This window comes from Perca fluviatilis, chromosome 4 (assembly GCF_010015445.1).
Source record: "Perca fluviatilis chromosome 4, GENO_Pfluv_1.0, whole genome shotgun sequence".
Classification (NCBI taxonomy): Eukaryota; Metazoa; Chordata; class Actinopteri; order Perciformes; family Percidae; genus Perca; species Perca fluviatilis.
Window position 1 is genome coordinate 4,923,159 of NC_053115.1, and position 12,103 is coordinate 4,935,261.

The 12,103-nt window shown below is 39.8% G+C and overlaps 2 protein-coding genes across 5 annotated transcripts in view; one reads left to right on the forward strand and one right to left on the reverse strand.

Annotated features, from left to right (window-relative positions):
* The window catches only part of cdk5rap1 (CDK5 regulatory subunit associated protein 1), a 22,466-nt gene extending 11,460 nt beyond the window's left edge, over positions 1 to 11,006 (forward strand). Inside the window, exons 14-15 of one of the 4 annotated variants that reach the window (XR_005638977.1) lie at positions 6,955 to 7,049; positions 9,041 to 11,006. The gene's annotated coding sequence lies outside the window, so the exon portion shown is untranslated. The remainder of the gene's footprint in view (positions 1 to 6,954; positions 7,050 to 9,040) is intronic. The other 3 variants (XR_005638978.1, XM_039797913.1, XM_039797912.1) reach the window with 3 other exon arrangements.
* On the reverse strand, positions 1,464 to 11,762 carry LOC120557513 (bactericidal permeability-increasing protein-like). The gene is made up of 16 exons (XM_039797914.1): positions 11,444 to 11,762; positions 9,443 to 9,550; positions 9,239 to 9,353; positions 9,014 to 9,145; positions 8,768 to 8,923; positions 8,585 to 8,648; positions 7,120 to 7,180; positions 6,948 to 7,039; positions 6,666 to 6,842; positions 6,522 to 6,581; positions 6,273 to 6,440; positions 5,577 to 5,644; positions 5,429 to 5,471; positions 5,284 to 5,347; positions 2,356 to 2,432; positions 1,464 to 2,251 (listed from the first exon to the last, which is right to left on the reverse strand). The coding sequence occupies exons 1-16, from the start codon at positions 11,511 to 11,513 to the stop codon at positions 2,210 to 2,212; spliced, it is 1,497 nt and encodes a 498-aa protein (XP_039653848.1). The 5' UTR covers positions 11,514 to 11,762; the 3' UTR covers positions 1,464 to 2,209.
* Positions 11,763 to 12,103: the final 341 nt, after the last annotated feature.

Genomic DNA, 12,103 nt, shown 5'->3' on the forward strand with positions numbered 1-12,103 from the left:
CCTAAATAAAATGTATAATTTAACTCCACTACATCTCCCCTAAGTGTCTTATCAATCAATCAACATTTATTTATATAGCAGTATATATTATATATTACAGTAATCAGAAGGTATCCAAAGTGCTTCACATCAGAAACCCAGAGTAAAAAAAATATCCTACAACATATAAAAAAGAATGAAACATAGAAAACAGTAAAATCAGAAAAAGGTTACATAGAAACAGGAGGAGGAGAGGGAAATGGTAACACCACTACTACGTATTAAAAGCCATTCTAAACACATCAGTTTTGAGTTTGGACCTAAAAAGACCTACATCTGTAATAGTGTGAATATCCGGGGGTAACTTGTTCCAGTCTCGGGGGAGATCACCTGACCGTTTATACCTGGACTTTGGGACTTCTAGAACCAGTTGATTTGAAGACCGCAAGGACCGGTTGTGCTCACGCAGGGTTAAAATCTCAGACAAATACTCCGGGGCCAGGCCATTTAAGGCCTTGAAAATAAACAATAACATCTTAAAATCGATTCTGAAACGCACAGGGTGCCGATGTAGGGTGTAGAGAACGGGAGTGATGTGTGCACGTCTAGATGTATTTGTCAAAAAGACAGCAGCAGCATTTTGCACAAGTTGAAGACGTGAGATGGAGGTTTGATTCACACCAGTCTTAGTTACTCGTTACTACAAAATAAAATCTGAAGAAATGTGTTAAACTGGAAAAAAAGGTTTCTTTAATCATTGCTCCTAGATTGCAAGGTAATGCTCCATTCCAGTTTGTGACATAATGTCTGTTTGTTGCAAAGCAAAAAAAAAAAAAAAAAACTAAAGAAGAAGAGATGAAAACATAATGACTGATAGCGTCATGGAAGCACCTGGTGCAGGCTCTGCTGCCATGGTAACAGACGATGACCACCCCCGACGACAGTGGTGATGGCCGTAATCAATTTTTTTTTTTTACTTTTTCTCCCAATACTTAAAGGAACACGCCACCGTTTTTTTAAATAGGGTTATTCACCGTCTCCCCTAGATTTAGATTTATTTTTTTATTTATTATTTTGGTCACTTTTACTCACGACATGCTAAACGGCAAACAAAGGATTCCATTCACTACGCTAAGCTAAGCTAGCGGTTTGCCCACCTATCTACATCTAGGGGAGACGGTGAATAACCCTATTTCAACAAACGGTGGCGTGTTCCTTTAAGTACATTTAATATCAGAAAATTACTTTTGATACTGAAAGCAACACTATGTAAGTTTGAGCCCTACAGGTTGTCTCATTGGAACTACAACTCGCCCTACCCGACGCAAGTTGTAGTTCCAATGAGACAACCTGTAGGGGGACTGTCCCCCTACAGGTTGTCTCATTGGAACTACAGCTGCAGCCAAAAGTTACATAGTGTTGCTTTAAGTACAGTAAACATCAGATACTTTAAGTCTTTTACTCAAGTAATATTCTAAAAAGTGACTTTAACTTCTACCAAAGTTATACTTTTACTTTTACTCAAGTATTGGTTTCAAGTACTTTATACAAGACTAAGTCAGGATTCAGTATGTAGTATGTACATGTTGAACTGCTTAAGATGCTGAAACTGGTTTGGATTATCTAAATTATAATATATATATGTTTGTTTGATACATTTAACTTCGACTGATTGGTTTTGTCTGTTGCTTGATTGATGTCGTGGCACTTCTCTCCAAACTGCAGTATAAATGTCACGGATCAGCACTTTTGTAGAATCGCTCTGTGAGCTACATAGGCAGAAATGGAGACGATTTTTCTTAAAGTCAGCAGCACAAAGGGCTGTGAGTGATCTGCTTTGGAAGGAGCATGTTATTTAAAAAAAAAGAGAAGCTGATTGTGGTGACAACAGCAAACCCTGTCCTGCAGACTGTGTCCTGTTGTCCTGTGACACGACTGCAGTTGGGAAAAGTTCACTGCTCCCATCTACGTTTAATATGTAGAAAAAACCTGATCTGAGTTCGCATTTAAAAGAAAAAGAAACCTCTTTTTATAAAGAGCAGAACTATTATAAAAAACAACAACATTAGACTATATCCAAATGCAAACAGGATATCTGCATTTCTCAGGCTCGTGGTAGAAGTAATATTTGTACATCATTCAATTTGTACCCTCAGGTAGTTGAACTCTGGCTGTGATTGTGTCTTCATGGCGGCATGAAATTAATTCTGGCAGTTTCCAGAAATGCCGTTCAGCCCATGAACTGAACATCCGTCCCAATCAGCATGTAGCCCTTGAGAAAAAATAAAGCACAGTAATATGTTATTGGCCCTGTTTATATAATAAATGCAGCTAGCTCAAAAATGCAGTTTTTATAGAAGATATCTAGTCTCTGACCTTTAGGACCTGAAGCTGAGTGTTCACAAGCTTCATCTTTCCAAGTGTAGGAAGTGGGTATCCTTTTGCAAGTTGAACTATGAAGCAAAATGCATACATTTAGATAAACTACTCACAAAATACAACGTGGCAAACATTATACAGTCCCTCCAGAAAAACGTGATTATGCGATCGCATAATTCAATGCATAATCAGCCAAAGTCCACATATTTATGTGGGGGCCGCATTTTTGTTGCAAAAAAGTCACATACAGTATATCTTAACTGCAGTTTTAGCAGAAAGTTGAAAAATTTTGCGTTTACTTCACACAAGAGCAGCCATTTTCCCCTGTTGCCATGGGAACGTTATGGAGTTACGTAATTATGCGACGTGAACATCATCGAAAAGCAGGGTGCTGGGGGAATTAAATTTGTTTCTATTTTTCATGAAACTGCAGTTTTTCCAAGTTCCCGCAATTTTTGCAAGTTCCTGCAATTTCATCGCATAAAATTGCATAAATATCCCGCATAGTCCATTGCATTTTTTAAGAAAACGTGCCGCATAATCAAAGATTTCTGCCCGCAAAACTTCACATTTTTCTGAAAGGACTGATTTATAGTGATAAAATAAGCCGGGGTTTTATAATAAAGGTAGAGTGTGGAACTTTTGCATATAAATGAACATCCGTTATATTCAAGCCCTTTCTAAACAAGTTCACACAATGCTGGTTAGCCTTGTCACCGCCAGGGAAAGCTCTCCGTTTTACAAGATGCCAATACAGCTTATTTGTACTCTGAATGAGTAGTTAACCTTCATGACCAAATTTGCAGTGGCAATGAAGCTGAAATACCTCATCAGGTCTCACAATCTAAAGGGTTCTCAGAATACAATGTAATGTTTTTCTTTGGTGAATAATGTGCTTCCGCACAAATGTACCAGAAAAAAAATCTACAGAAAGAAGATGAAACCTTAACATGGATAGTTCCAGGATAAGTGTGTTTTTGTATGAAAAACAACAAAAATATAATTACTAATGTGATAGGGCTGTGGGGGGTACATCTAGTCTCGCTTTGCCAGACCCTCCTCCAAAGCGCACTGAAGGAGGGTCTGGCTACTCCACATAGCATTCGGGGGATGGGAGGAAAACATGCTCTGGTTTAATGGCAATTCTTTAAACTAATCAGAGAATAGTCATGGGTGGCGCTAAACTCTGCACAGAGCCGCTGCAAAATAGTTGTGCGAGAGAAAACTGATTGGATAGATAGTCTAGTTAGCTGTCTCAAATTACCCTGCAGAGATCTGAGGAAAAGTAAAAAAAAATAGTCCACATAAATCCACCAAATTTATAATTCCAACACAAAGAAAGTGGAAGGAAACAGAAAATACATGCATCCGGCGGAATTTCCTGCAGTACCGGAGCAATCCCGGAAGTGGAACACAAAGGATATAGACCAGGGTACATCACAAAGTTTGGGAACCATTGGTATAGTCTGTTTAAAATAAAGGCATGAGGTAGCTTCTCTGTATCATTATGGGTCAGGAAGGGTTAAACACTGCTGATGTTGGATTTGAAACTTAAAGGAGCAGTGTGGAGAATTAGGTACCATCTAGCGGGGAGGTTGTAGTCAGTGTTGGGAAGGATACTTTCAAAACGTATTTCGTTACAGAATACAGAATACATGCCCACAAATGTAATTTGTAACGTATTCCGTTACGTTACTCAATCTGAGTAACATATTCTGAATACTTGGATTACTTCAGGATTACTTCCACATTGAATTGCGTTTTATAAGTGTAGGAATGCAGCTATCACATCCAGCTTACTAAACAGGCCTATAATGGTGTATTCTTTTTATTCCAACTAGCTGAATGTGTACCTGAACAAGCAGATAGATTATTGTATTGGTAGTCCCGAACTGCATACTACAAAAATCTAACCGCAGTCTTGTTACCACGAGCTAATTTTAGCTAACGTTAGCTAGCATGTCAAGCGGGGCTAGTCAGTCTTTAAACGGCTCTGGAGCTAGTAAATCAGCATGTAGGAGAATGAAATAGCAAGGTGACTAGTAAAACTACAGCAGACGACTACCCTTGGCTAATTAAAAAAAAGCTTACTTTAAGATGCTTCTTCAGGTTGGAGGTGGAGTAATTTGGACGCTGAAAGGAGGTTGGTTGCTGGCAAGCAGAGGTTGCACTGCACAGTTATATTTCATTCTCCCTGTTCGTTCTTTAATGTGAAATGCTGTTTGAATTTCCAAGATAAGAAACTTATTCCTGTCCTGGCTCTGTCGTGCCGGTTCCGACTCCATTGTGACTGATCACGCAAATAGCTATTTTTTTCGATTTCATATCGGGGCTTCTGGAAAATGCATAGAGTTGCCTTAATTTAGTCAGAGTGAATAAACTCGTGAAACAGATAAGTATCGTCATGTAATCCATTGATTTCAACAATGTAACTGTATTCTAAATACCAACGATTTAAATTGTAACTGTAACGGAATACAGTTACTCATAATTTGTATTCTGAATACGTAACGCCGTTACATGTATTCCGTTACTCCCCAACACTGGTTGTAGTATGCAACCAACTGAATACCTCTCCTCTTTCCTATTCTTTCGTTTGTCCGTTCTGGGCTATTGTAAAATACATGGCGAACTCCGTTAAAGAGGACCCTCTCTCTCTGTAGATGTGACTATGAATATGAAGAGTTCATTCTAAGCTAACGAAAACATGATTCTTAGTTTCAGTTGATTATACACAGTTATGAATATTATATTCCGTTTCTGCCAATAGATCCCCTTACAACCTACACCATGCACACTGCTCCTTTTAAATCAGAGGCCAACAAATGACCCCTTAAACTCCCATTTGATCTGCATGCAACAGCCCGAGTACATGACACGTCACCTAGTTCATATAGAGTGGAAACTGAAAATGCAAGAACTCACCATTGACTTTAGGTATCACTACCACTTTGATGACCATTTGGAGGATGCTGTCGAGGGATTTGACCTGCAGGTTAGCGTTAGGGTTAGTTTGTGATGTTGGTACTGGTGGTGCACACTGTGACTCGTGTTAGAATGCAGTTCTCACCTGAAACTCTCCCACATAGCTTGTCCCCAGGGTCAGATCCATTCTGTGCAAATTAGGCAAAATTAGACTGTGACGTTCATCTTTTACAAGGACCTTTTGGTCCCAATTTTCTCTTGCTGGAACAAGTAGTGACTTTTTAGAAACTCACTTGTTTAGGGTGACAGCTCCAGCTAGCCTCATTTCACTGACAAACAGTTGTACGGTGACACTGGTCTCCTGCAAAGACAATATGGTGAGAAAGTTACCTACTCTGAACCACACAAATGGCTTTTTATCATGCCAGCAGGGGCTGAGTGAGGTGGTGGATTCTGGGGCTCCAGCCCCGAATGTTTTCTCAAAAGCCCCGAATCTTTTAGGATTTTAAAATAAATTAAACTTTATGTCATTTGGCCTCAGTCTCTCTGATTGGACCAGCAAAACATCGGAGCTAAAGTTCTATTACTGGGGAAATATCACATTCATTCTGTGAACTATACTAAAAATAGAGTTCAAGATTAGTAATACCGCTTACGCCAAATTCCTACCCTACCTATGTTATGTAACTCAAAAATAGGTGGCAGGAGTGAAAATGAGTCATCCTTAACATTTGTTGTGTTCTGCGTTCAGAGTGATGACGACAGTTGGACAACAATTTTAAATAAAATAGTTTTTTTTCCTTCTGTCGTGTTTTCCCCAAATTATGTACATATTTGTACCCATTCTATTATCAAATGGTTTGGAAAATAGTGCATATGGCTGCCGTTAATGGAGCATGACCCGGACCCCCCCTCCCCCCAGGTTTGGGCTGAGCCCCAGATGTTTACAACATCTAGCTCTGCCCCTGGATGCCAGCTGTGTAACCTACCAAGTTCAGGACAAAGAGAGGGGAAAGTGTGGCATTGGCTTGGATAGCGTAGGCCGTCACCGTGCCAGTCGCCTGAACGGTCACGTTGTTGGCTTCAAAAGTGATGACGGGACTTTTCACCGTCTTCACCAGCAGTTTCATCATCAGACCCGGGAAACGCGCGGCAATCTGAAAATACACCCGATACGTTGCTGACAAAATTCCCAACGAAGACTATACTTCTTATGAAATCATGGATTGTGTTGTCACCTGTGGGATGAAGGCTCCAAACGTTCTGGTGTTGAGTCGGATGGGAGAGCCTTGTGGGATCTGTTGTGACAGAGCCAGAAAGGTTGTAGATCAGGGACGTCATGAAAGTAGATTCAGGGAGGGAATCGGGAGGACGCAGCTCACCATATCGTCAGTGATGTACAGGCTGAGGGCTCCAGCTGTGTTGTAGACGAAGGCCGCAGAGTTGGTGGTGAAGACGGACACGCCGATGTACAACATGTTGTTGATCTGGGGCGGCAGGGAAAAGGCTGCGGGGGAGAACGGAGGCTCCTGATGCTTCCCAATGTTGTAAAATTCGCCCTAAATGAATCAGAATAGTTGGGACGTGACAATGACTGTCATCTTCTTTAGAAACAAGCTGAGGATTCAGATATTTAAAATTATATACACTTTTTTTTTTTTTACCTTCAAGCTCAAGTCTACAGAAGAATTTGACACTGTGGGTGATGACACCATGGAATATTCAATCTCTGCATACTGGTCCACCTTGGCTACAACTGCAGTAAGGTAGAAAGTCTCTTCATATATTGAGCATTAATGAAACCTCCAATTATTTGACATAAGTGTGATGTGTTACCATTGAGAGTTTTCAAGTGAGGGTTCAAATCAGATACTGCATCGGCCACCAGAGGGCAGATCTGCAACAACAAAAAGACCAGAAAAAGAATCTATCACCTGACTCCAAAACAGACTTAGTGTTACACAGTGAGTTTTGATTGGAAACAACAATTCTTAAAAGACCCCCAACATTGATAGAGAGCACGTTAGACTACGACTGGTATCAGTAAACATACAGCAGAGGAATAACTTCCTTTAAAATAATGTTTTAATTCACAATTACCACTAGTTTGTGACGACGCCTAGTTTATTGTTATTGAATTTAGACGAAAGTCTAAATGGACATATTGACTGATTTTTTTTTTCTGTCAGGTCTGAAAGATTGCAGTTTCTTTGCACTCTCTGTGAGAACTTCAATATCAGTTATATTTTCCAAGTGGCTGTATTCACAAAACATCCTAGATTTAAAGGTTGCTTCTAACTGCGAGTTAAGTGCACATTTCGATGCCGAGTGAGTTTATAAGGATCCAGTCAGCTCTCCAACAAACGGGAACCATCCATTAACACCAGAGATGATTGTTTGCACAACTCTGCACCACTGTGCACATGCACTTATTGTCATTTTCTATGTACTTCTTCTCCACTACAGTTATCTAATAGCTATCGTTATATATAAATATATAACAAGACACACTCATTGTTATAGATTAAACCAGTGGTTTCCAACCCCTTTGGCTTGTAACTTCTTATACAGTATAAACAGATGTCTATAAGTTGTTAGCAGTTCTACCAAAGGCTGATATTCCCTCTAAACTTCTCGGATGGTTTCATTTAAATAACTGTTCAAGGTCCAAAGAGGTAAAATTATCCAATATTTCACAAAATTCAAAGATTAGAGGAAAGTATCGGAACTTTGTGTTATCTTCTTTCCTCCCCCAATGATCATCTCACGGCCCCACCAATTTGTCTTGTGACCCTTTGGGTGGGGCTCGACGCTAGGTTGGGAACCACTGCACTTAACTAACAATGTATACAAAAAAAAAGGAACCAAGAGGAACTTTTGGCTGCATTTAGGAGGATTCCTTGCAGTCGAGTCCGAGTCAAGTCTCAAGTCCTCAGTGTTCGAGTCCAAATCCAAGTCCGAGTCACCAAAGAAGATTCCGAGTTGAGTCATGAGTCTAGAGAATAGCGACTCGAGTCTGAGTACAGGACTCGAGTACTCTATCACTGCCTATTAAACATAAAAGTTGTCAGAAACTTCATCAAACTTCAGAGTCCCATTTCATGAATACTCAAGTCTAATTTCATAAATCCTCAAGCCCAAGTCCAATTCATCAGTGTGCGAGTCTAAGTCAAGTCACGAGTCCAGAGAATAGCGACTTGAGTCCAGGACTTGAGTACTCCATCACTGATTGTACTTTGTGAATGCAACCCCAGAAAGGAAGGGTGATGATCAGAAACTGGTTGGTCTGGTTTGCCCTCACCTGTTTCTGCAGTGCATTTCGTAAAGCCTTATCAATGAAGTCTTTGAAGAGATTGTACAGCCAGCTGAAACGTAAAGCACTCGCAGGAATTAGAGTATGCAACGTGTCCAAGCATGGAAAAAAGCCTCGCATTCCATTCCCTCACATGGGTTCAAACGACATGCACAGCAGGCTTTCTTTTACCTGGCTCCACCGTGGAATCTGATGCTTGCACTGCCGACAGTGGCCGAACAGCTGACGCTACTGACCACCGGTCGGCCCGTCTCGTCGCTCTTAATGGCGATACTTGTGGTGATAGCGAGATCGTTGACATTCAAATCAAAAGAGCCGCTGTCCTTTCTGTTAAGAGAGAGGAGTCACTGCTGCAGCAGAAATGTCACAAAATAGATTGAACTATACTGTATTAGGGAGAAATCTTTTCTCACTCACATTATTTTGATGTATTTGACCCTCCAGTTTCCCTGCAGATGGATGAAGGCGTTACCAATGGACAGTCTGACACCAGTCCCTGGCACCAAATCCAGCGCAGACTTCGGTAATCCCACATCCACTATTTGCATACTGGAAGAGACAGCGTGCATGTTTGTAAAGGCACTTGGGATCCCAGTTTGCTATATCATTTACAGCGGTGTTGGATAAAAACTGGTGCATTACTTTGACAGGCTGTACTCGACTTTGCCAATGGGAGACACCTCCTGCGACCCTGAAATATCTGGGACTTTGATGGTCTTGAGTTTCTGCAGGATCGAAGTCATCCCCAGTTGTCTGCCTAACAAAATGCAAGGAAATGTGATGATGAAATTCTGGAGGCGTCGGTGCTTTTCCAAATGAAAGAGTACAAATGTGCTGCACACTTACCATATTCCAGGCCTTTTTCTGTTAGCTTGACCTCTACTCCAGGATTGGTGCCTAAAGTCATAGGGATTAAGGCCACCAGAGCCAGCCAACAGCACAGGAACATCTTGACTGTTGGGAGATAAAAAGGACAATGTGGGTGACATGTTTGCTGTTCTGCATGGAATTTCTAGGAAGCACGAAGCTTCCTCTTTTAGAGCAGCTTAGCTTTTCTTTGTATGATTGGTTTCGTATTTACTGATATATCCCATTCATAGGAGACAATTCTAATCGTACATTGCTTAGGTCAGTGGCTTCTTCTTAAAGCACAGCCCCTTCTTTTTTAAATAACTATCAACATTTTCTTACTCTTCATGATCAAGACAATCTAAAATATAGTTTGCATGTATAGCGCTTTAGTCATTTTTCAAATAATGTTAATGTGAAATAAAAAGTTAGGTCAAATTTGTGGAAGATTCTTTACTTCAAGTAAATAGACCAATATATTAAAGTAAAAATACTTCATCACAATGCTCTGCATCCAAAATCCTACGTAGGTTAAAAGTACATTAGTATTATCAACAAAATATACTTCTGGTACTATATTTCATTTCATTTTTTTGTATTTTTACTGAAGTAAAAATACAAAAAAATTGTCCTGTGACTAGCATATATGATAACAATTTATTAACATCTGAAGTGTGACAAGGGCCCCACACAGTTTCCTAGATGTCACAAGCCATATAGTTTGGAAACCACTGATTTCACTTTTAAAAATATATTGTATTTAATAAGCTTATCATATGTTTTTAAATCTATAAATCTTAATCTGAAAAGTAACTCCACTGCAAATACATTTTATGTATTAAAAAATTTAGTATTTAATTTTTTCCCTTTGAATGTGGTGCAGGAGAAGTATACAGTAGCAAAAAAAAATATGGCAAAAATCAATTAATGATCAAACTAAATTGTACTAAATGTACTTTCCACCCCAGCCTTGGGTTGGGGGGGGGCTGTGAAAGAGCTGACTATCAGAGTGCTGTAGAGGAAACCACATGACCCCTGATAAGTCAGCAGGCAAGCCAGACTTTATTAAATTAGGCTGAAAATAAAGGCCCAGTCCTCCATTTTTGTCCATTTTGAATAGGGATATTTTAATCCGTGTGGAAAGATTTTACACATCTAATATTCACTTTTTGGAACAATCTGGTCTATTGCATTTCAAGATACAATTGCAATATTTCAGTGTCAGCAAATGATATGGCTTGAACATGCTGTTTTTTTGTTGTTTTTTTTACAATCAAGAGCTCTATCAGTTAAGGAAGAAAGAACAATTTTAACAATATTGTGCCTTTTTTTGTGCCTGTGACGTTGCTTGAACTTTAGTATGTTGCATATTCAAATGAACAGCTTTAGGCTCTGAACATGTTCGTGAGCAGACTGAATGATATAGAGAGACTGAACTGACAGAATGCGAAGCATGTGACTACCAATGGAAGTTTCCATGTGGGTCAGAAGAGTAGATGGAAAAGGTGCGCTTTCATCAACAACAAAAATAAAAAACTGTGTAAACATGGTATATAAAAGAGCTGCTTATCAAAGAGAAACCATGATTCACTACTGGAAATCAAAAACACTCACCATCTCTGACTTTACATACTAAGACATCAGCAATTCATTCTGAAAGTAGTTATATTTCATGTAATTGTGGGTACATCCCAAAACAATAGCAACACCTGTAATGTACGAAACGTTAGGCACATCTTTCTCAATCTGCAGCATCTTCTCGTACTCTTCAACAAATAGGTGTTAACACTGCAATTGAAGCGGAGGTGAAAAAGCACATCCTTTTCCACCAAATGAATCAAAATCAAAAGGACACACTGACAGTTTAAACCCACTGAGTTTAACGTGGTAAATATTTGGACCACCATTAGAAAGATTAAGCCTTGAGAACAAACGTAAGTAAATCTCCAGACTATGTGGACAAAGTTCCCCATACAGTGAAAATCCACCCGCTCTTACCTGAAGCAGTTTCTCCTGATGTGTCAGTCGGACTGCTGAGCGGCAGAGCGAAAGGGGAAGGCAGGCGCATGGCCTGTAATTCACTTACTCAATCAAGCACCAAATTTGGCTAAGGGGACTACCCCAGATAAAGCAACAATAAGCAGACTTGGTATCTTCAGTGCTTCGCTGTCCTGCTCTCTTATAATCTCTTCAGCATCACTAAATACCAACAGCTCCTATCTTGAGTGTCGTCTGCATAGGAAACAATTTCTGAAAGCTACAGTTCTAAAAGCTTGATGTGGTTTTGGACAGCTTTTTGTCTTTGCATATTTGTCTTTCCTTCATTGTTGCAGCTAAATTTACTTCCTTGTTTCAGTTTCCGTCAAGGCAAGGCAGGGCAGCGTTATTTATGTAGCACATTCCAGCAACAAGGCAGTAAGGTAACACATGAGCACAAACAAGACACTTTTAAAGGTCCCATGACATGGTGCTCTTTGGATGCTTTTATATAGACCTTAGTGGTCCCCTAATACTGTATCTGACGTCTCTTTTATATAGACCTTAGTGGTCCCCCAATACTGTATCTGAAGACTCTTTTATATAGGCCTTAGTGGTCCCCTAATACTGTATCTGAAGTCTCTTTTATATAGGCCTTAGTGGTCCCCTAATACTGTATCT

Bases quoted from the DNA above. Each gene is read 5' to 3' on its own strand.
- LOC120557513 (XM_039797914.1), bottom strand. From the start codon at position 11,513: ATGCGCCTGCCTTCCCCTTTCGCTCTGCCGCTCAGCAGTCCGACTGAC. The intron at 8,924-9,013 runs GTGAGTGAGAAA...CTCTCTTAACAG, and splicing joins GTCAAATACATCAAAATAAT to AAAGGACAGCGGCTCTTTTG. The intron at 7,181-8,584 runs GTGAGGGCAAAC...TTGTTGTTGCAG, and splicing joins GAAATGCACTGCAGAAACAG to ATCTGCCCTCTGGTGGCCGA.